Below are 24,517 nucleotides of genomic sequence, written 5' to 3' on the forward strand. Positions count from 1 at the left end.
GAAGCGGTGAGAAACTTACCCTCAGGTGCGTCTGCATCACATATCTTTGTAGTGCTAACAGTAGTATTTCCAAGCACTGGATCAGTTGAGGGTGCCTGATTCGAACAGAAAAAAAAAAAAAAAAAAAATGTGTTGGTGATTTGAAAAACATAGCAACTACTTCATGCAGAATAACAAAAATCTTTTCAAGTACTTTTGTCCAGACAATTCGACAAGTCTTATAATGGTGAAATAGAAATATCCGGATCACTCTTACCTAAACAGAGGAATACTGATTATGCTGCTTTTTGGGTGTTAAGAAGAAGTTTAGATCTTATTTGCAGAGTAAATGCAACTTAATACTAACCAGCTTGCTTCCAAAAAACAGAGGGATTTACTTAGTTATATACTAAATGATCAGACAAACTATGAATTGGATTAAACGCTAATAATGACTTCATCTTTATTATGTTGTGCTTTTGCAGAGTTTGCAAAAGGAGCATGGATAGCAAATAACATTTACTGCAGCTACCAACAAGCTCTACTGTGTCACCATTTTGAATTTCTAGATTGTAAATTGTCACTCTTAACACATACAATTTTTTCAGTTGAAAACCTAAAAATTTAAACTTTTGAGTGGTCTGAGTGGCCTTTAAATAGTCATGCAGTGCCAATATATATTTTATTTCTGCTTTTTTTTCTTTTTGACACAAAAGTCATATTCCGGTTTTAAATCTGCTTGCTGAGGCTACTTTACTTTTACTACGTCCAAATAAAGTCGTGGTAACTCAGGGTAGTATAAATACAACTTAGCCTTGGGAATTGTTGCTTACACTCAGAGTCCTGGCACAGCAAAGAAAGAAATTAATTAGAAGTCCAGCGGTAAAAACAAATGAACAGGTAGGAATAAAATGTGTTCGACCTGTGAAGCTAGTTTTAAATTCATTCTCGTCTTTCAGTAGGGGAGATAATGCCTTAGCAAAACAATGCCATGGTTTATTTAAATTACGCTGCTTAAAGGATGTTTTTAGAAAGAACACACACATAGCTCTGCATTAAATCCAAATGTAGACACCCACACAAAAAGCGCAGAGCTACAACTCACAAAGGGTATACTGTCAAACAACAAATCCACACAGCAAAAAGCTACATTGTCAGACAGATAGAAAGAATTTAAAAAGAACAAGAGTATAAAAGGCTGGCTGTTGGCCTATAGAGACCAAATTGCTGCCTACACAGAGCTGGACCATAGTGGTTTAAACCCACTGGTACTGACACTGTTAGAAACCCACACTAGGAGCTAGATCTCATCAGGGAGACCAAAAAACATAGTAAGACATGGGGAAATCACATGAGTTGTTTTTCCTCACCTGCGCAAGATATTTCTGGCTCCCATACATGACATACTGTGGGGCCAGACTGTAGATCATGTAGCTGGTGTGGAGAACAATCAACAGCAGAATCATGCAGAGGAAGAGGAGAGCCTGGGGACGTGTTCTCTTTGGTCTTATTTTGTACAGCTACGAAGAAAAACACAGGAATGTGATGTTCACCGTTTATTCTGGCGGAAGCAGCTATACCAGAATTTCTAACTTAGGACTGATGCCTTGGAAAAAACAAAAAAAAAACAAACAAAAAAAAAACACTCTATACTCTGTAGAAATAGGATGGAGAAAATTATAATTTATAAGTATCAACATTGCTTTTATTTAACAAATGTTTTACGCTATTATTAATGTTGAAAACTGAAAATTGAGTACTGATTAAAAGAAGCATCAGCTTCACTAAAACTTAAAAAAAACAAAAAAAACTAGTCTGGAACAGTAATACATTTATTATTTTTGTAAAACAGATATTTTTTAAATTTACATGGACACGTACATTAGAGGGAAAAACATCAGTTGAGTCACTATTATTAAAAAAGGAAAAGCTAAACAAATTAAAGAACTCAAAACAGGATCCTTTTAATATTAATGTATTCTATAAAGCCCAATTAATTGATTTCTGCTATTAAAATGCCAAAGGCAGAGGAGCTGCAGCCCCAGCGGTATGACTGTGCTGGGACAGTTCGTCTCCCACTGTCCTTGAACTCCAATACTTGCAAAGTCAGCAACCTAATATTAAATACAGCTGAAACCCGATATTTACAAAGTATGTCCCAGTGAGTATCATTTGTCAGAATAAACCTTTGAACATGTATTAAGCATACTTCTCATTGAGATGTCATCCTAATTTTAAATAGCATGTTCTCATTAACTGCAAGTGAAAAATCATCATAATTAACAGAAATAAAGACTTTCAGATATTCATCTATGTGTATTTATTTATTTATTTATTATTTTTCACACTAGTAGCAAAACCCTTTTTACTTGATCTGCTCACAAAGCCTTGCATCGCCTCTGCTCCTCAAATATGAAATAAGGAATACATGTTAAAAGTTGTGTTAAAACATGCATCAACATCTAATTAGACAATGTGAAGCAAGATTGTGAGTGTCAGAGGAGGCTCCTAACGCTTATTTTATTCAGTCTCACACAAGACACATGAACTCCTTGTGTCTTAGTACACATAGTTGGGAAATGTAGCCTCCAAAAAGTGACGCAAAAAGCCAAAGTTCTCTCTGGGGGTAGTTGGAGGCTGATGATAACATCCATTGCAGTTCAGCTGTGAGTGAGGACAGGAAAATCTGGTGTGGCATTCTTAACGAAGCTATGCAGAAGTGATGACATGGCAGTGCTGTCACAAGAGGGTATTTGTGGAGAAATCTCTTTTGAGATGGGTTTAATATTTATCAGAGATCTTTAAAACAACACTACTATACCTGTTAAGGTAACACAGAAAAGTATCTTTAGCTTACCCTTATCCAGAAGAACCAGATGCCCATGTTACGAATGCCAGCCATGGATGTCAGCACAAAGTACACCGTAATGACTGTAATTAGGATGTAATCCAATGGAAAAACCTGTAGTACCAGGAACAGAGATCAGCTACATGTACAAAAAATAAATAAATAAATAAAAAACTAACAATATTAACAGAATTCTACCATCAATAATGCTCATCTAACTCTAATAATAATAAAAAAAAAAACACACATTAATGCTAAATATTGCGCTTCATTAAAACCGCTGAATAGCAATTACAAAGTTGGGAAACTGTAAATGTTCAGACTTAACCTACAACCTGACCGCTACATATTTAACAACCCACTCTTGTTGTGGAGCACTTAATATCTTAAACACCATAGTCATACTAAGCACTCGTCTTAGACATTTAATCAATGCCGCTATCTGTGAAGCGATTCTTTATTGGCCTGAGCTGTCTGTCATTTTTTTTTTTTTTTTTCTGCAAAACCTGCAGTAGAATACTAATTACAGCAGAGCGTTTTCTATTGCATGCTTATGTCCACTGGCTAAAACCGAGTAGAAAGAGCAGAAGACAGCGATTTGATTTTCTATCAATCTAACACTTCAACCAAGTATTATTTACTACGCAAGACTTTTGACCTTCACACACAAACACATGCATGCACACAAAACAACAAAAAAACAAAATCAGGTGATGATTTAGCTTGGCTGGACAAGATCAATAACTGCCTGATTTGAATCTCCAAAATCCTTTTTTTTTTTTCTTTTCATATTAATGAACAGACCATAAGTCTCCAAAGCTATAGCTACTGAGGGATGATGATACTTGTTTTCAATATTATGGAGGACATGTAAGAAGCTACTTAACAAGAAACTAGTGTCTAGGTCTAGGACACGCTGGGACGTGTCTGCCATACTTTCATACTGAAAGAGAGAAAGACAAAGCAAGACTCTGCGCAGCAAATGTACTTTGTTTTTGCTTTTAAAAATGGGATGAAAGATGATGGATTAGAAAATGCTGAAAGGCATTTGGAAGCTTCTCAAGTTATGTAAGGACATTATCTAGATTATGCAGAGTGTGACCGCTGGTTTTATAATGAGAGCCACCCTAACCAACCACAGATTCANCAGCTGCTTCACTGAACCACTGAGTTCTGAGTGGGACCTACAGATGGTTCACTACAGTGGTCTGCCTAAATATATTATCATGTACAACACCGACTGGCTTCACCTTGTAATCATTGCTGGTGTTTCATAAGAGCATGGGGCCGGCGTGTGGGTGCAGGTAATTTCACCTTGACTTGTGATCCTCAGGTGAGTGCTGCCCTGTGTACCATGATGATGAAAAATGTCTTTCATGTCCACAGTCAAAACGCATGCAGAAAGCCCAGTGCACACATGCAAGCACTCGGAGTTCTTTTGTATGTTCTCTTATAAGCAAGTGCTCTGGAAGCATCACTGTGCACTTATGCTTTTTTTTTTTTTTTTCCTTTCTCTCCCTCTCAATCTGAAATGCAATGGAGCATTTTTGTTCAAGTGTCCTCTGAGGATGCTGATGTTCCTTCAGTAAAATAATTTTTAAGACACGACGCTTTTCTCAAAGAAACACAGGGCATGACAATTCGCAGAAAGCCTCTTTCACGGTAGAAAAATTATTTGCGGCGTCCACAAGAACTCTCGACGCAGACACACAAAATGTCTGAGACTAAAGCGATCCGTCATTACTTGACCTCATCAAGTAATCTGGGCATAACACGAGTCGAAGAAGGAGATGAAAAACACAGGTATCTAAAATGTAGGTTCTGTTTTTCCATTCCTGTGGGTTACACAACATCAGCTAACGCGTTGTCATGGTGCAGGCTTTTCGGAATCTGATGTCTTATGTATAGGTTTAGAGTCAGCGGGAAGCAGTAAAATCATGCTTTGGTACATTTCTCGGTTTTTGGGTCATGGCTTCGCACCGCAAAACAGCAAAAAGACACACATACCCATTTTTTATGGTTTCATAAAAAGAAATTATTTAAACAGAAAGTAGCTTTCAGATAAACAGGAAAATAAAATTAAAAAATAGACATATCAAAAATGTTTGTCCTGTTTAAGGACACGTGATAACAATATTTGATTGTGATGCCACTACTGGAAATTGCAATCACATCGATAAGAATTCTTCAATACTTCAATACTCTGTATCTCAGGCACAAAAGATAAACCTCAATGCATGATCAATTATGAAACAGGGCAGTTTAAAGTGCTGAAAATATTAAGGAAACATTCATTATCTTAGGTTTAATATTGATGAGTTTGAATTCTAACCATTAAAACATGTTAATACCAGCTAAAAAGGGCCTCTGAATATTTCTGCAAAAGGTAATGGCGGTCTGTTTGCAACAAGATGGAGGTTTTTCTTTCAGGAAGATAGTTTGAGAGTGACACATTCCATTGTAATGCAAATTGATAATAATCCCCCTGCAGCAAAGAAAATTACTATTAATTTGTGTTGGTGTTGTGAAAGGCTGCTGTTGAAAATTGCTCGGGCACCTGAGATCTCAGAGGCAACATAAATTGTGACCATCGTTTTCCTGAAGCTCTTTAAAAACAATGCTATGGAAACTGGCAAGTTGCTAGGAAACAGACAGAAGTCTAGTGTAAAAAACAGCAACAACAACAAAAAAAAAACATTTCTGTGTATTAAAAATTTTCCTCGCTGAGTCAATATGTCTTGTTGGGTGAAAAGAGCCCATATGATTGCGGCTATAATACAACTTAAATTGACAACCAAAGAATCTCACATACTGTGAAACTAACTGACAAAAAGACAATGATTAGAGGGAAAATGGGCCAAAGTCCATGAGATTTTGATTGGAAAATTGATCTGCGGGGTCAAAAGCAAAACTTGTGGCTAGACTGGTAGAAATAAAGTGTGAAATAGACTCATCTCCTGCAAAAAGCTATTCTGCAGAGCAATAATTCGAGAAAACAGCCTGGATGCATAGCCTTCTGTGAGTTTCATTCAGGTCGTTGCAATGAAGTAAAACCACTTGGAGATTTTCGTACTGCAAGAATTTAAGTTTGTACAAGTTGCCTGATCAATACCGGGGTTAATAGAATAAAAATATTAAAATAAATGTGCCATCACTGCTGCGGAGAACCTGTAATTTCTGACCATTTATTTCCACTATGCTGAGTAAATGAGTAATGATATGGCTGTGACCTTAGAGGAGATAATGGATATTTTTGCACAGAGCACCTGCTTGCCAAGATGTTTGTGTCATTAACGCATTGTGTCCAGCTGGCCACTCAGTCACAAGCTTGACTTCTACCCTCCTTTGCCTCAGTGTAAAACCAGCAATTATTACAAAAGAATGCCCCTCGAGTGCATATGTGTGAACTGAGGGAACTTTTTTTTTTTTAACCAAAAAATGCCCTTCATTTTTTTATTCTCCCACCTCATCTGAGATAGACTTACGAGAAGTAAAAAGTGTTCAGTTCTCATATAGATTGACCAGAGACAGGCAGGCTGAAACCAGACCAAGACCAAAGAACATGGCACATGAGTTGAGAAGTCATGACTGGAGGGCAAAAATGATCTGAAAGCAGGTTTTTCAAAGGTTTTACGGAGTGATGAAATACGAGGAACTCTTTATGAACCAGACGAGGCTGTGGTTCGATCAGTACCAGCCATAAAGCTCCACTTGACTCAGATGATAGTGAGGTGAAAGAAAGGTACTTGTATAGGCTGGCATTTTACTAAAACATGAGCTAGTTGGACATTTTCATTTTAAAGAAGGACGCAAAATCAACTCCCGAGCTTGTCATCTGTTTTTAGAAGTAACCTTCTAGCGGAAGGATGCTTCAGAAAAAGGTCAAGATGACCATGGTTTTTATGCAGTGCAATGCTTCATCACTTGCATTGAAGCACTGCACTTTGAGGCTTGCAGTAAAGTAAAAAGTAAAATGTTAAATAATAATGACATGGCTCCCTTCTTCAGCTGATCTAAAATCTACTGAGAACCTGTGGAGGATTCTTAAACAGGAGTTTGACAGAAAAAGAGAAGAGTCCAGCTCTGTGAACAGCATCTGCTGCCGCCCAAACAGTTGATTGTCAAAAGATCAAGAAGATGTCAAGCTTCAAGAATGGAAGGGTCATGATGATAATTAAAAAGAAAAGGAGTGGCTAAACTGGTCAGGGTTTTTTTTCTTTTTAATGTCATAAGTGTGTTTTGCAAACTTTTAAATATTTTTTTGCTATTCTATCTTTAGTACACAAGAATAAAGACATGGAATGGGAAAATCTTCATTTATAATTAAGCTACAAAATAACTGTGCACAGTAATAGTTGTACACAAATATTCTCCGTGGAAAGCTAAAAACCCACTTTTACTTTCTGAAATATTCATGTCTGAAGTTTAATAGTTTTGCCAGCACAGTAATTGTTCAATAATTAAATTTATCCTCTAAAATACAAATTGCCTAATAAACTAACACACGTTTGGTCCCAAAGTATAACAGACAAGTGTTTCTGTGAATATCATTTCACTCAGCAAGTGACCAGACAAAAGCTTGTCTTCAATTAAAGTAAATGGCAAGAGGTGCATTCCTATTTTAACAGCTGCTCTATTATAAAATAATAATAATAAAAACAGTATAAAAAAAACCCTGAATTTCCAATGCAGTGTTTTACAAACAAGCACCATAAAAAAAAACTGTTCGACATATTAACCACTTTATGTCTAGGGAGGTTATGAGAACACATAAAAGAAGACACGAATAGTAGTAAACATCTTGGATCAATGTCAAAAAGCAACTTTAAACAGATTAAGATGTAGATTTCTAATAATTTAAATCTAATCTGACATACTTTTACAATTTAATTGCAGGAGACAATCAGGCAGATGGAGTGCTTCAGCTGTGAGAGGATCAATCCTCAGCTTAGGTTTGACTGAATTATCATCAGTCCCTGTATCCAAGTTATCATCCATCATATGAATGGTTACAATTACGCTGCTTTAAGTCAAAATTGATTATTCGCACAACCTACACAGTATTCTCTCAAACTTTTGCTTTAGCAAAGTTGGTTTGTTGTAAATTGTAAAATACCAATTTACAACAAAATACAAAACAAGCAGACACGTTGATTGAGGTATTTTGCTTCAAAAGGGATGGATTGTATGATGTCTGAGAATGATTATCTGGGTTTAAGATTATACTATTAATTCAGTGAGAAACCAAAGTACTGAAGTTATAACTAAAGGCAGAGTTTCAACCTATCTGCATGGAAGAGAAAAGCCATACATGCAAGAAGAGGAAATATATATATAAAAAACATATACATTACAAAAATCTCTATACCATGTCAGTAGATGAAATACCAGTGGAACAAAATATGCCCTAATTTATTCAACCCAGATAACAACTGTGAAAATGTGAAGTTCTCTGCGACTTTTCTGTGCAGATTCTTAAATCTGTTGGAAACTGTCTTGACGGTAGCTTTTAATCCTCGCCCCTGTTGCCACCTTCCTGCTCTCGTCAGCTTTACAAAGAAGGCACAGTTCTTTTTTGAACAAGTCTGCATCAATTACAGAGTGAGAGCTGAGCAACTGAGAGTGACTTCTTCCTGACACGGCGTTCCAACTTCCTGAAGCCAGAGGAACCATTACCCTCTTGTCTGCATTAACTCTAAATTGTCGTCTTCTCCATTTTTTCCATTTTACTGGGAGTGTTTTATACTTCTGTCTTCACTCTGTCATTGTTACACATGAAATGGAGCAAAGTATTCTACTACAGATAAAAAAAGGCTTTGTAGTAAGAATAAAAACCCTGATTTATGTCAAAAAATGTGCTCTTAATAAAAACATATGCAAAGTGTTCCCTTAACACCTGAACACTGCATGCATCTAGCTATTTACCTGTCAAACATTCAGCCATTATTTCCCCTAAACTTCTCGGCAAACATTTCAGTTACAAAAGAAAAACATATTTCAGTCAGAGTAAACACTCCTTCCCTCTGTAAAGGAGTTAGATAAAGATTTTTTTTAAAGTTCAGGTCTAATTCTTTGTTTTCCAATCTTATAAAAACTTTCGCCTGCACCATATCCACAGAATCTGCTGATTAGTGAACGTATTCCCTCTCAGTCGCATGCATCTTTCAGCTTGACACATCCTCCTACTCATGGAAGCTGGTACCGTGGTTCTGAAAGCAGAAGCTGTTTCAAAGAATGCCCAAAAAAAACAACGGAAAAAAAAAAAAAACTACACATTTTTTGGTCAAATGACTGATTTCTCAGACTCTCAACACCTTCATAATTCTATAATTCTTCATATATAGTGAGCATATATTTACAGTCTTAAACACAATGAAGCAGTGAAGCAGTGAAGAACTATAGCTCAATCTTCTACAGCTAGATGTAAGATTAGTGGGTCAGAAAAATATATATTTTTAAAAAAGGCAAATAATTCCAAGTTATTTCAACAAATTTGTTTTAGTCATTACAGATGATGTGGCTCTGATGGCTTCTTCAGGCCATGACCTCCAACTCTAGATAGGTTTTCTGCTTAGTATGAGGGGGCCCAAATGAGAGTAAATTCTTTTTATGCATGAGCCCATGGTTCTGGACTGGAAAACGGTGAATGGTCCCCTAGTCTGTCTTTGCCTCAAGTGGACAAGGTTAAGAATCATGGGGTCTTGTTCAAGAGTGATGGCAGGATGAAGCAGAAGATGCAGAGAGATGGATTGGTACATAGCATAGGACGCCTGAAGGCGGGGCTCAATACCACCTACCTCCAGGAGGTGCTGCCCTGCTACAGACCTAGCCAAGTCAGTGGAAACACGATTACTTCAGAGTGGAGCGAGGCCAGGTAGAGTAGAGTGAGAAGCAGAGGAAGGGGCACATGTTCCAACCCTCATAGTCACAGTCATGAGATATGGATCACAAGCAAAATAATAAGATCCTGAGAGGCTGAGATGAACTTCCTCCGGAGGGTGGCTAGACTTGGACTTAGAGCTGAGTCTTCATATCGAAAGGAATCAGTTGAGGTGGTTCTGGAATCTGATCAGGAATTCTCCCTCGGGAGGATTTCCAGAAACATCCCATTAAAAGAAAACTCTGGGGTTACATAAGTCCACAGTTACCTGGAGGACTTATGTATCCTGCCTGACCTCGGAATGCAAATTTATGCCTAAAGTGACTCGTTTTTGACATTGGGGTCCCCCATAATGAGCTGGAGGATGCTGCTGGAGACAGAGATGTCTACTGTTCCCTTCCTGGTCCTGTTGCTCCTGTGACCCGATCCCAGATAAGCAGAAGACAGACGGACAGACGAAGGATAGGCAGATGCTACGCATGGTGGAACCCTGGACATTGCTGGTGAATGTCATACAGACAGAGACATGTCGTGGTTTTTCTTGAGTGTAGGGACACAAAGGGGTTAGAGTTATTTAATCAATATGCTTAATATAATTAAATAACCCAATGAAATACTTATTTATATACCACATGACAAAATGTGAAGAGGTTCAAGGGAAACAATACTTGTGCAAGACAACTGGTTGCACCAATCACACCTTTCCTTTTGACTCATTCAGTCACCTTATGTGACAATACTACGGACTCTTACAAAATAAATATTAATTTCACACTCTGTGAAACAATTTCTGTTATGCAGCATCCTATTAATTGCATGTTTTTTTTTTTTTTTACTTAATTTAATTAGTTTTGACTCCTGCCTCTTATGTTACACCCACGTTGTACTTAATACACAGATAGCCAGCACATAAACTATACTGTGTTTAATTAGGGTTTAGCAGAAGCTAAATAAAGGGTAATGCTTCCAACAAGGTAATGAGTAAAGGAAGAAACCCATTAACTTTTGGAGCGGATCAGGACCTCTTTCATTAAAACTGCAAAACAGAGCCCTTGTCTAAATGGAAGTTACACCAAGTGTTCTTGTTTTGTTTATGTACTGAGAAGCAGAATAATTAGTAAAAGATAAGATAATGTTATACAATCAAAGTTGGCCGCTATCTGTCCATTAGTCGTATCTCAAACTCTTTCAGTCAATAACTTGTCATTAATCTCTGCAGACTTGCCTGCTGCATTTTAGTATGGTTGAAATAAAATCAAGACATCAATAAATTTGCTTTAACATCCCTGCTATATGTAGCCATACCAATTATTTTTTCTGGCTTGGATTCAGATTTTAATGATTCTCCTAAGAATATCTTTGAAAATAATTCAAAACAAAATCCTATGCACAGTATGTAATGACATTAAAGCTTTATAAACAAATCCAAGTTATTTAAAACAATTTGTTTTTTAATTTTAATTTATTCAAAAACAGGATTTTTTTTTTGTATTTACTTTATCTCAGTTTTTTCATCCAAGACATGTTCTATCAATATACATCACATACTTCCTTAGAACAGCAGTGAACAGTGTATATGTTTGTTTGTGATAACAACCAACTCCTACTCCACTTTTAAGATCTGAACCTCCAATCGAGTTTTATTATACACTTGTCGTTTTAACTCATCATATCTCATTAGCAACTCTGATTGCCTTCCAGCTCTGTGAATTATCATTTGGGAAAGCATTGAGGCACTATTTGAGTCATTAACTTTTCACTGCGCTAATAATCTTCTGGCAACAACAAAAAGCAATAACATGTACAGAAAGCCAATTCTTTAAACAGGTGACAGACTATTTTGCACAGGTGACTTCCTCTTGTCAGAGGTCTGAGTGTTTCAAATGGAAAGGAACACCAATCAGTGACAACAATGTCGCCGCTGACGAGTGAAGTGCATTACTGATTATATTAGTAATATGAAATGCCAGGCGAGGAATGTTTGGGATCTGACACTTTGGTAAGATTAGACCTTATAAGTCATTTTATATTATTGAACATCACTCGGCCAGTGTGGAAGGTTTTCCTTGAGGTAGAAACCCCTCCGCCCCCCAACACCAATCCATCCTACAAATTTCCAGTATTAAAATCCAAAAATTGACCTCTCCAGCACACATAACACTAGGGCCCAAAGAATCTCCTGCTAACATTCTTTGGCAGATTCTACTAGACCCCACAGAGATTCCTTGTCAATTCCCCAACAAGTCTCAGCAGTTGCGTCAGCATTAGTGGAAGATATACAATGTTAGCCTGGTGGCTCTAAATCTAGAGCAGGCAGTAATGCCTCGGCCTGGATGGGCAACAAATCCATAATAACCTTTCAGCGTGCTGTAATTTAAGTGGTCTGAGAGGAAACCCGGCTTTGGCGCCTCCTTTTGGCACTGGTTCAGGCTCTGGGAAATTTAGAACCATGCACGACTGGTCACTGGTCATTTATGCCCACAAGGTGCTACCAAATTACCTGCATGAGTTAGTGCCCACTGTTACGACAGAGCACTCACTCACGCAGACTCGTTTCAGAATGCACAAATTTCACTCTGTGCAAAGCAAACGCAGAAAGTGATGGCTTGAATAGCCCATGTTTGGCTTGTTAAGATAAATATATGAAAGTTGTAAAGCCGATTTCATGATGAAATAGTCAAAGGACATGCCCAGAGTGATAATCTTCTTGTATTTAACAAAGTTTCTTATAATCGCTGAACGAGACACTCGTACAGATAATTCAGTAATTTAGCACAAAGAACTTGGTAAAAAAAAAGAAGAAAAAAAAGTGCATTTTAAACCCATCTTTGTACTGCAGCGTCCCCTTCACTACCTATCACAACTTGGCCATTAGTCAGATGTATAAATTACCATAACAAAGCTCACTGGTGTGATGTAAATTTACACATTTATGTTATCATGGCTGATGTACTGTAATTAGAGTTTGGCATGGGCACAAGTACATGCTATGTCTTGCATGAGTTAATGTTTGTTCTTTGTATAATTTGCTCTTATTGATAATAAATGATGATCAAAACTAGAAAACAATGTCCCGCATTAAGAAGCCCAGTTTGTACCAGTCCTTCATGTTTGCGATGCCAGAATAAACCTGTGAGGACGTCTTTGATGGTGTGAGTGTAGTGACCCTGGACTGTGAAAAGAAGCGGTGAGAAACTTACCCTCAGGTGCGTCTGCATCACATATCTTTGTAGTGCTAACAGTAGTATTTCCAAGCACTGGATCAGTTGAGGGTGCCTGATTCGAACAGAAAAAAAAAAAAAAAAAAAATGTGTTGGTGATTTGAAAAACATAGCAACTACTTCATGCAGAATAACAAAAATCTTTTCAAGTACTTTTGTCCAGACAATTCGACAAGTCTTATAATGGTGAAATAGAAATATCCGGATCACTCTTACCTAAACAGAGGAATACTGATTATGCTGCTTTTTGGGTGTTAAGAAGAAGTTTAGATCTTATTTGCAGAGTAAATGCAACTTAATACTAACCAGCTTGCTTCCAAAAAACAGAGGGATTTACTTAGTTATATACTAAATGATCAGACAAACTATGAATTGGATTAAACGCTAATAATGACTTCATCTTTATTATGTTGTGCTTTTGCAGAGTTTGCAAAAGGAGCATGGATAGCAAATAACATTTACTGCAGCTACCAACAAGCTCTACTGTGTCACCATTTTGAATTTCTAGATTGTAAATTGTCACTCTTAACACATACAATTTTTTCAGTTGAAAACCTAAAAATTTAAACTTTTGAGTGGTCTGAGTGGCCTTTAAATAGTCATGCAGTGCCAATATATATTTTATTTCTGCTTTTTTTTCTTTTTGACACAAAAGTCATATTCCGGTTTTAAATCTGCTTGCTGAGGCTACTTTACTTTTACTACGTCCAAATAAAGTCGTGGTAACTCAGGGTAGTATAAATACAACTTAGCCTTGGGAATTGTTGCTTACACTCAGAGTCCTGGCACAGCAAAGAAAGAAATTAATTAGAAGTCCAGCGGTAAAAACAAATGAACAGGTAGGAATAAAATGTGTTCGACCTGTGAAGCTAGTTTTAAATTCATTCTCGTCTTTCAGTAGGGGAGATAATGCCTTAGCAAAACAATGCCATGGTTTATTTAAATTACGCTGCTTAAAGGATGTTTTTAGAAAGAACACACACATAGCTCTGCATTAAATCCAAATGTAGACACCCACACAAAAAGCGCAGAGCTACAACTCACAAAGGGTATACTGTCAAACAACAAATCCACACAGCAAAAAGCTACATTGTCAGACAGATAGAAAGAATTTAAAAAGAACAAGAGTATAAAAGGCTGGCTGTTGGCCTATAGAGACCAAATTGCTGCCTACACAGAGCTGGACCATAGTGGTTTAAACCCACTGGTACTGACACTGTTAGAAACCCACACTAGGAGCTAGATCTCATCAGGGAGACCAAAAAACATAGTAAGACATGGGGAAATCACATGAGTTGTTTTTCCTCACCTGCGCAAGATATTTCTGGCTCCCATACATGACATACTGTGGGGCCAGACTGTAGATCATGTAGCTGGTGTGGAGAACAATCAACAGCAGAATCATGCAGAGGAAGAGGAGAGCCTGGGGACGTGTTCTCTTTGGTCTTATTTTGTACAGCTACGAAGAAAAACACAGGAATGTGATGTTCACCGTTTATTCTGGCGGAAGCAGCTATACCAGAATTTCTAACTTAGGACTGATGCCTTGGAAAAAACAAAAAAAAAACAAACAAAAAAAAAACACTCTATACTCTGTAGAAATAGGATGGAGAAAATTATAATTTATAAGTATCAACATTGCTTTTATTTAACAAATGTTTTACGCTATTATTAATGTTGAAAACTGAAAATTGAGTACTGATTAAAAGAAGCATCAGCTTCACTAAAACTTAAAAAAAACAAAAAAAACTAGTCTGGAACAGTAATACATTTATTATTTTTGTAAAACAGATATTTTTTAAATTTACATGGACACGTACATTAGAGGGAAAAACATCAGTTGAGTCACTATTATTAAAAAAGGAAAAGCTAAACAAATTAAAGAACTCAAAACAGGATCCTTTTAATATTAATGTATTCTATAAAGCCCAATTAATTGATTTCTGCTATTAAAATGCCAAAGGCGGAGGTGCTGCAGCTCCAGCGGTATGACTGTGCTGGGACAGTTCGTCTCCCACTGTCCTTGAACTCCAATACTTGCAAAGTCAGCAACCTAATATTAAATACAGCTGAAACCCGATATTTACAAAGTATGTCCCAGTGAGTATCATTTGTCAGAATAAACCTTTGAACATGTATTAAGCATACTTCTCATTGAGATGTCATCCTAATTTTAAATAGCATGTTCTCATTAACTGCAAGTGAAAAATCATCATAATTAACAGAAATAAAGACTTTCAGATATTCATCTATGTGTATTTATTTATTTATTTATTATTTTTCACACTAGTAGCAAAACCCTTTTTACTTGATCTGCTCACAAAGCCTTGCATCGCCTCTGCTCCTCAAATATGAAATAAGGAATACATGTTAAAAGTTGTGTTAAAACATGCATCAACATCTAATTAGGCAATGTGAAGCAAGATTGTGAGTGTCAGAGGAGGCTCCTAACGCTTATTTTATTCAGTCTCACACAAGACAAATGGACTCCTTGTGTCTTAGTACACATAGTTGGGAAATGTAGCCTCCAAAAAGTGACGCAAAAAGCCAAAGTTCTCTCTGGAGGTAGTTGGAGGCTGATGATAACATCCATTGCAGTTCAGCTGTGAGTGAGGACAGGAAAATCTGGTGTGGCATTCTTAACGAAGCTATGCAGAAGTGATGACATGGCAGTGCTGTCACAAGAGGGTATTTGTGGAGAAATCTCTTTTGAGATGGGTTTAATATTTATCAGAGATCTTTAAAACAACACTACTATATTTGTTAAGGTAACACAGAAATGTATCTTTAGCTTACCCTTATCCAGAAGAACCAGATGCCCATGTTACGAATGCCAGCCATGGATGTCAGCACAAAGTACACCGTAATGACTGTAATTAGGATGTAATCCAATGGAAAAACCTGTAGTACCAGGAACAGAGATCAGCTACATGTACAAAAAATAAATAAATAAATAAAAAACTAACAATATTAACAGAATTCTACCATCAATAATGCTCATCTAACTCTAATAATAATAAAAAAAAAAACACACATTAATGCTAAATATTGCGCTTCATTAAAACCGCTGAATAGCAATTACAAAGTTGGGAAACTGTAAATGTTCAGACTTAACCTACAACCTGACCGCTACATATTTAACAACCCACTCTTGTTGTGGAGCACTTAATATCTTAAACACCATAGTCATACTAAGCACTCGTCTTAGACATTTAATCAATGCCGCTATCTGTGAAGCGATTCTTTATTGGCCTGAGCTGTCTGTCATTTTTTTTTTTTTTTTTCTGCAAAACCTGCAGTAGAATACTAATTACAGCAGAGCGTTTTCTATTGCATGCTTATGTCCACTGGCTAAAACCGAGAGGAAAGAGCAGAAGACAGCGATTTGATTTTCTATCAATCTAACACTTCAACCAAGTATTATTTACTACGCAAGACTTTTGACCTTCACCCACAAACACATGCATGCACACAAAACAACAAAAAAACAAAATCAGGTGATGATTTAGCTTGGCTGGACAAGATCAATAACTGCCTGATTTGAATCTCCAAAATCCTTTTTTTTTTTTCTTTTCATATTAATGAACAGACCATAAGTCTCCAAAGCTATAGCTACTGAGGGATGATGATACTTGTTTTCAATATTATGGAGGACATGTAAGAAGCTACTTAACAAGAAACTAGTGTCTAGGTCTAGGACACGCTGGGACGTGTCTGCCATACTTTCATACTGAAAGAGAGAAAGACAAAGTAAGACTGCGCAGCAAATGTACTTTGTTTTTGCTTTTAAAAATGGGATGAAAGATGATGGATTAGAAAATGCTGAAAGGCATTTGGAAGCTTCTCAAGTTATGTAAGGACATTATCTAGATTATGCAGAGTGTGACCGCTGGTTTTATAATGAGAGCCACCCTAACCAACCACAGATTCATGGTTGAATTGTGTGGTAAGTTTTTCTTTCTTTTTAAAAAATAGCTCTAACATAAACAGTGAATATAAGGAAAGAATATAAGGGGGGGAACAAACAAACAAAAAAAAAAACAATCTGCAATGCAGTTTTGTACATTTCCTGATAATATAGTTTATAAAGAAAAATAGAAATCAATAAAATAGTGTTTGTCAGCTCCAACTTTTACAAAACATACATTACTGTAAAGGGGGTTTTGTTTTATTTCCACAGCTAAAATGTTACTGTTGGCTGCAGATCAGTCAACAGACTAAAATTTTAATCAATTCACTTTTCATATGCCCCTCCTTTGCTGCAACATTCTGACATAATTTTTTAAAAAGTATTACTCACCCATTATAGAATTAACGGTGATAAAGCTTAAGTTAAGTTTTATTTGAGATATTGTGATAAAAAAAACAAGAAATATTGGCTTTAAGCCCATCTTAATTGAGTACAATCATCTGTATGACTTAAAACTTGAAAGAATACTTACAGGTTGTAAAGCCAGCAGAAGTTCATTGAGAGGGTTGGTTAGGTTGGTGCCAAAGATGATGAACCCATAGCTAATGCCAGCAGAGTGAAGTGCTTTGTCCAGGCTGAACACACAGCAAAATACGTGATTTCATTTTTTGAAACATGATGTAACAAATACAAAAACAAGAATTGTGCAGCTCCTTTTCCATGGCTCTTGTTTATTTTGAAATATAGTTACAATGTAAAGAATCAGATTGTGTGAGACAATCACTTACTTTGAAATAAACAGGGAAATAGTGAAGAGCAGTGCAACCAGGATGAAGAAAACCCCAAGTATTATCTGCAAAGAAACGACAGTCAACATGTTTAATAAATAACCAAGGGGAAAAAAATGAGCACTCATTCAGACCCTTTGTGAACCTTGGTAAAAGAAAAACAACTATTGTGGACACTTGTGCCAGGTCAAAGAGAGACCATATGGCATGTAGAGCCTCAGATTGGCACTGGTGCCCATGGCAACGGTGGGGAAATGTTGGCACAGCCATTTGAAAGGATTGGTCAGGTAGAAAGGTTGCAACCACCGAGGGAAAAGGTTGGTAAAATATAATAAATTCTGCAAACTGACAATTTGAGCTTTTAATGCTATATAATAAGGATATTCATTTTCAATAAATGATACAATTATACAGAAAAGGCACATATGAAATGTAATACAGGAGCTTCATTAACATGTTTATTAATCTGCTATTCATCTATAAATCATGTAAATTACTGAAATTCCTGATACTTCACTCAACATGTCATGGGAAAGTTAGTAAGTAGTATTTGTGGCTTAACATATAAAGTGTTCTGTTTTCTAACTTAACTATACCACGTGATTCACAAATGTATCAGCATTACTATTGGTATCAGGTGATGTTATTCACCTGATACGAAAGGGCAGAAAAAATATATACAAATAAAATATAATATAATCATATTTCTGATGGTTTAACTGTACTGACGTAATGTAGTGGTCAGGTAATTAAAGCACAAAATTTGTAAGGATCCACTTCTGTACTGAATAGAAACAAAAGCTGTGTTGGCACTCAACTCTCTAGAAAAAAAAAAAGAAACTACAAACTGGAAAAACAAATACTGCTTGGCTATAAAATCTGAATTCAAACTAACAAACAGCTTGCCTTGTGTCAAACAGAATTGAAGTGAATAAAAAGAGAGGAATATGCGTACGCAATCTGACAAATTGCAGCATTTTAGTGCTAAAAAAGCTTTTAGGTGAAGATTTTTTATTTTTATTTTCTTGTCTCAGACAAGAAGAATAATGACTCGGTGTCAAAACTAATTACTTTAAGTAAAACTACAGAAAAGTGGCATTATTGGCATTATTTATTCAGCCATAATAAAGTGCAAGTTTTATTCAATTTTAATGCATGATCATCTAATAAATACCTGATGATATATCCCAATTCACGAAAGGAGATAAATAAAGCCTCAGATAAACAACAGAAGCCATACTACACTATGCAATTATTTATCCAGCAGACTGCACATAATGAATTAGTGTAAGGGAAATTAAAAACACACATTAAATAGCTTGTAGAACCAACGCTACGTTGCTGATTATCTGATGCAGAACTTCATGCAGTGGCTCTCTGTTGGAGACGAACATTGCTTTTCAGAATTTCACTTTAATCCACAATGATAAGTGAGTTGAAAAACATCTACTGGTTATTGCAGCACTTTTATTACATTTTCATGAATTTTGATATGGGTTTACCACTGGGCTTGGGCTGATTGTGGTATTGAGACAAGCTTCAGTCGTCACACTAGATAGACTCAGATTTTATTTTAGAAGACAATGGCGAGACTACAAGTTAACCAGGAAACCCAGATCATCATCCTCTCATCAATGTGTTTGAAGGACAGTATGAAGCAGATAGCATTTTTTTTTTTCTTCAATTGTCTTTTTAAGAAAGACAACACACACAAGCCTATACGAATACCTTTTGTTTTAATTCAACAATTTATTAAATGCATACAAAAAAAATGTGGCAGGTTTGTATACAGAGATTGGAGTTTTTAAGTCTGGTCAGAAATAAGGGATGTTGAGACAATCCCAGTCTTTGCAATAAAGCATCCCTAAAGTTAATCTTTTTACAAAACTAAAAGCATAGAAGGAAGCAAAAAAAACAGTCTTCCAGTTTTGATACATTTTATTAAATTGGGAAAATTACTTTTCAATTTCTGCCTGATTGACTGGCAGGATCTGTAATCTTCTGATTTGTTCGCCTTCAGTTTAGTAATCTAGACTGAGAAATGAACCGTCCTCTGGCTACCCTTTCCAAAAAAGCTGTACTTATTTTTTTTTTCTAATTATACTGTCATAAAGTTTGACATTTAATATGTGAACTGGGATATTTGCAGTTTGAGATGTAAATCTTGTAATTGGCAGACCAACCTCCTACAACGTCCGGTGCTGACAAGACCAGCAGCTATCTTGTATTCATTTGAGAATAACCTTTCTAACCACAGGAAGGTGGACTACAGTTTGAAAATGCCTAATAATTATTTCCAGATTGATGGGTAGGAACAACCACATCTCTAACAAACATTGCGCCTCATTTGGCATTGTGTATCCGGTAGAGGTGCCCCGACCAGGCAGGAACTTTCTCGCTGACAAATATGTCTGATTTTCTGTTCTGTTTCTTTTCCTTTTATTTTAGATGACCTGTCAATTATTATTTTAATGATTACACGTTTCTCTCAAAAGACTACAATACTCTATGATAATTTAGATTTAAAAATATTAAAAGCTATTAAATTTGATGCATTTGTTCATTTAAAAAAATGAAAGACTTTTTAGTACATGATCTGCCAATTAGCAATCAAAGCTGATAAATGGGATTGGTTGACTGCTGAATGTGTATATATATACATATATATCAAGTCACAAACCTTTTGAGAAAGTTGAAGGTGAAACATCAGAGTGGCATTTCATGATGCCAACATGTCAGATTCTTAATAAAATAATCAAAAACTGTATGCATGTAAAATGTTTGAAGGTAAAAGAAATAGCTGCATCAATGACTCGACTAGATTCATTATAACAATACCAGCCACTGAGGGCAGTGAGTATATTTTCAGCGTTTGCAGCAGCTTTTGTCCAATTGCAATAAAAATCTGAGATAATTTTTTTAACAGTCAAGTCACTGATTGACCGAAAATAATTAGGAACTTTTAGGTCACTAAAACATATTTATTTTCAAATGTGGAGGTTTTTCTCACTTAATATAAAAGGGCACGACATTTTAATCAGCCATTTGAAACTAAGGGTTGCTTTTTTTTATTTTATTTCATTCTATGATCACAGCCAACCGCTGACAATTATGTGAGAGGCCTTTTCAGCTGGGAATGTTCAACATGTTCAGTAGCTCAGCTCACCATTGCTGTTATTATAAACACATGAGTCGGTGCCTGGCAAACAGCGGTCCCGCTGAAATCACAATTGTTTTGCTTATCACTCTGCACCAGGATCCTAGCATATAGTGAATTAATCTCCCTACATACTGCTGCTCAAATTTGAGTCTGGGGACTGTCATTAGCCACAATCCCCTTTGGTCAAAGACAGACTTCTACAGTCACTGGTTTAAAATGTTTGTGCTAGCCTGGAACAAACTCAAATAGCAGCAAACAAACAACGGTGGGGAAAGCACCGTGAACTAACATGAAGATGCAAATAAAAATAGAATGAAGTATTCAATCTGTGCTCTGCCTTGGATGAGTCATGCATGGTATATCAAGCTTATATGCCACTTTGTATCCATTATGAAGTAAACTGAATATGCAGGTATGCACACCTACATAGAAGAGCATGAAGGTAGCGTGAAGAGAGATATGAATACCTAGATGTGGAAAACATTGTAATGCCCATCAAACGCCTTATTTCAGATGCTTCCCTATGTAAGCGGAAGGTGGTGAAACTAATGTGGAGCTATTTTAACCACCGTAGAGCATAAAGTGTTAAATGCAGTCAGATTGAGACATTATTACTGTGGAAGGTACGTCATTTTTTGTTTGCAGAAGGATATGGCATGAGTAATTCTGTCACACCAGCTGAATAATATGTCTGTGGTCTGGTTTGTCTGTTTAACCTCGCAGGCGTTTTTCAGGCTTCTAACACTATTGGATCCAAACCGTCAATTCAACAGATTAGAGTTGTGACTTTCGCTAATAAACTGAATATATCGAACCTGTTGTTACAGCAAGTGATGGGACATTCTGTTCTTTTCTCCCCGTTGTCGCCTAGATCAGGGCCTTAGAAGGGTAAGTGACGAGGCAAGGCAATTTATTCGTGGAGCACATTTTCAGCAACAGGGCGATGCGTTTTATACTCCTCGAAAGTGTGAGAATGGTAAAGATGCATGAGACACCGGAGAGGATCGTCACTAATGAAAAAAGAACCACATGGCAGAAATATTTTTTACAGGTCTAATATATTAACCTTTTCTAAACAATTTCATAGTTTGAGGGGGGAAAAAGTTACTGATTTCTTCCATTCAAAAAGACAAAATGACAAACTTGAGCCCAAAATCCCCTAGCACCATGTTCTTGATGCACTCTTTCAATGACAAGAACCAAAGAGCCAAAGGCGTAATATTTTCAGGAGAAAAATCTCATTCAAGTATCTGTCCAAAAACAATGTACGTCCTTCCAAGTGCTTTCTTCAGGGATAGAATGTTGTAATGCAAGCTAGCTTCTCAAATATATCTTAAAGTGCTTTTTTTAGATTCATTTTTTTTTCTTTATGTTTAAAATCATTGTTTGTTATTGTTCCAATAAGTTGGTAGAGTTCATCATGCACAAAAAAAAAAAAAAAATCTGATCGAAAATAACAAACTTGTGACCCTCTTAAAAGTATAGCGACAATATTATTACTATGCATAAAGTTGAGCTCCTGGCTGAGTGGACCAGAAAGGAGTAAAATGACACAGGTTTACAGTTGATTTGGTACACCTCATGGGAACTATGAGATCCTGTCTGAGAAATACAAGTCTCCCTCAGAGACTTCACAGTAAATTAGGTGAAGAGACTACCCGTGGGACTCATGTAAATATGCTGTGCTGTAAAGTAGAACTGGAAAGTAAATCTAGAGCAGTTTAAATGAGAGCTACAACATTAGGATTCTCTTCGGTAAAAGCAGTCTGAGCTGTTAAATATAAACAAGTTGAAATTATTATTTTGTTTATTTTCTAACACACAACAAGAACTAGACACTTATGAATTTGTGTATGCGAAGTGTGCAGTGACTTCAACAAATGTTGATAGCCTCTCAACTTTTGCACAAACTTCACTTTATTTTGTTGGAAATTCATGTCTGTCCCGCTTATATGCCACATATCGCCCAATGACCACTGGCTGTCTTGACACCAGAGTCCTCCCACTCAGACTGTGGATTTTTGCAGCTCCTCTACATGGGCATGCAAGTTTAAGATGGCTTTTGAAGGCAAGTGATTGGTTTGGATTTTATTTAGGGATATCAGACTAAAAGGGGTTAAAAACAAATGGACACCAAAATGTTCCTTTTCATTTTTGCACAAACCTTAGAAGAAATTCATATCATATATATTGTTTTCCCAGAAGAACCTAACATAAATTTAGAAAAGGAACAAAATCGGTATTGAGATGCTCATGTTTTGCCTTGGTTTAGGCCGCTGCCCACAATGCGCATAAAACTGACATCTGTGAATGGGAGCCAATTTCACAATGGAGACTCACCTTGACAGGTCTGAGAGCACTGCCAACTTTAGAGCAACAGTGGCTCTCTGCAATGTCCAGGTGTCTTCCTCTGCGCTGGAGGACCTGTAGTTTGCCCTCAAGCTCCTGCAGGTTGCGTCTGTCCTTTGAGGATAGAGGACGACCATCCTTACACTGCCAAAGAAACCAACAAGAAGGAGATCCATTGTTAAATATGCATGCTTTTGATACGTTATGGTTGTTGGTTTCAAACACATATTTAGAGCACCCTATTAATTAAAGGAATACTTCAGGTAACAGGGCTTTTTGTAATGATTGCCTTGTTAACTGATTTAGAAGAAATCTTGAGATTTAGCAAGATATTGTGTCAGTGAATGGGGTGGGTGTATTAAGGCTGAAAACATTTAGTACTGTTTATGAAGCAGAGCATAATCAAAACTATAATCTAAAAAGTGAAAGAAATACTATTCAGTTAACACACATTTAAAAAAAAAAGCATATATTTACAAGTATAAAGTGTTCAATAAACTTAAATGTTATAGTTTATGTTTTATTACTACCTCCTGTTTGCAACCATTAAACACTGAAATTAGAAGAATGACAAATGCATAACTCTTACTTTACTTAATTTCAAAAAAGCGTTTACTTGAAATATCCCGTTTGGACAGAAGGAATCTGAGTGGGCGTTTGAAAAGGACATAACTTACAGTATGTAAGAACTTGCAAAGACAGAGGCGCATAAAAATAAAGAAGTGGTGGTGCTTAACCACACAGTGCATGTGGCGTTTTAGTGAAGCTGTTAGTTAATGCATTTTTTAAATTTTTTTTTATTTTTTGTGGGATTGCGTCATCAACATTGATTCAGATGTTTAACACGAAGAGAGAAAATAGCGAATATATATATGTATTTCTACTGGTGTAGAATTGCTAATATATTAATTTTGATGCAATTCAATGAAACTTCAACATATTCATGTTTATGCCACTTGTATGTGCACTGAAGACAGGTCACACCACTCAAAGACCTACCTTGGATTTCAGATTTTCTATCTGGTGTTCAACCTCGTCAATGTCCTCCGTGTTCTCAAGGCGTTCGTACGCGACGCTCCGCGTGCCTTTTATCAGATTCAAAGGCATGACAGACATTCCATATGCCTGCAAGATGCAAAAGTACCATTATACTCACACACTATTGTCAGAGCAAGGGTGGCACATATGTCACGTGTGTCCTCCCACACAGTCACTCCTGCCTGGTGGCAAACCCATCACATTGTGGCACATGACAACAGTCAAACGAGGGTAAGCAAACACATGGACGCACACATGCGCGTGCGTGCACGACAAAAATCCCACAGATCCTGGCCTCCTAGGCGGTGTCATTTTTGGCAGAGGGGGGAAAAAAAAAAAAAAAA

General features: G+C 36.6%; 1 protein-coding gene across 2 annotated transcripts in view; it reads right to left on the reverse strand.

The window, feature by feature from the left end:
* lmbrd1 (LMBR1 domain containing 1) overlaps positions 1 to 24,517 on the reverse strand; it is a 66,109-nt gene that overhangs the window by 13,660 nt on the left and 27,932 nt on the right. Inside the window, exons 8-15 of one of the 2 annotated variants that reach the window (XM_007546172.2) lie at positions 24,135 to 24,260; positions 23,127 to 23,279; positions 17,627 to 17,691; positions 17,371 to 17,473; positions 15,725 to 15,829; positions 14,238 to 14,387; positions 11,554 to 11,559; positions 20 to 95 (exon numbers count right to left, since the gene is read on the reverse strand). In XM_007546172.2, the coding sequence (XP_007546234.1) occupies positions 20 to 95; positions 11,554 to 11,559; positions 14,238 to 14,387; positions 15,725 to 15,829; positions 17,371 to 17,473; positions 17,627 to 17,691; positions 23,127 to 23,279; positions 24,135 to 24,260 (784 nt within the window). Of the gene's footprint in view, positions 1 to 19; positions 96 to 11,553; positions 11,560 to 12,797; positions 12,984 to 14,237; positions 14,388 to 15,724; positions 15,830 to 17,370; positions 17,474 to 17,626; positions 17,692 to 23,126; positions 23,280 to 24,134; positions 24,261 to 24,517 lie in introns of those variants that run through there. The other variant, XM_016668468.1, reaches the window with a different exon arrangement.

The sequence above is a fragment of the Poecilia formosa genome, unplaced genomic scaffold (assembly GCF_000485575.1).
Source record: "Poecilia formosa unplaced genomic scaffold, Poecilia_formosa-5.1.2 Scaffold15, whole genome shotgun sequence".
In the NCBI taxonomy this organism is placed as follows: Eukaryota; Metazoa; Chordata; class Actinopteri; order Cyprinodontiformes; family Poeciliidae; genus Poecilia; species Poecilia formosa.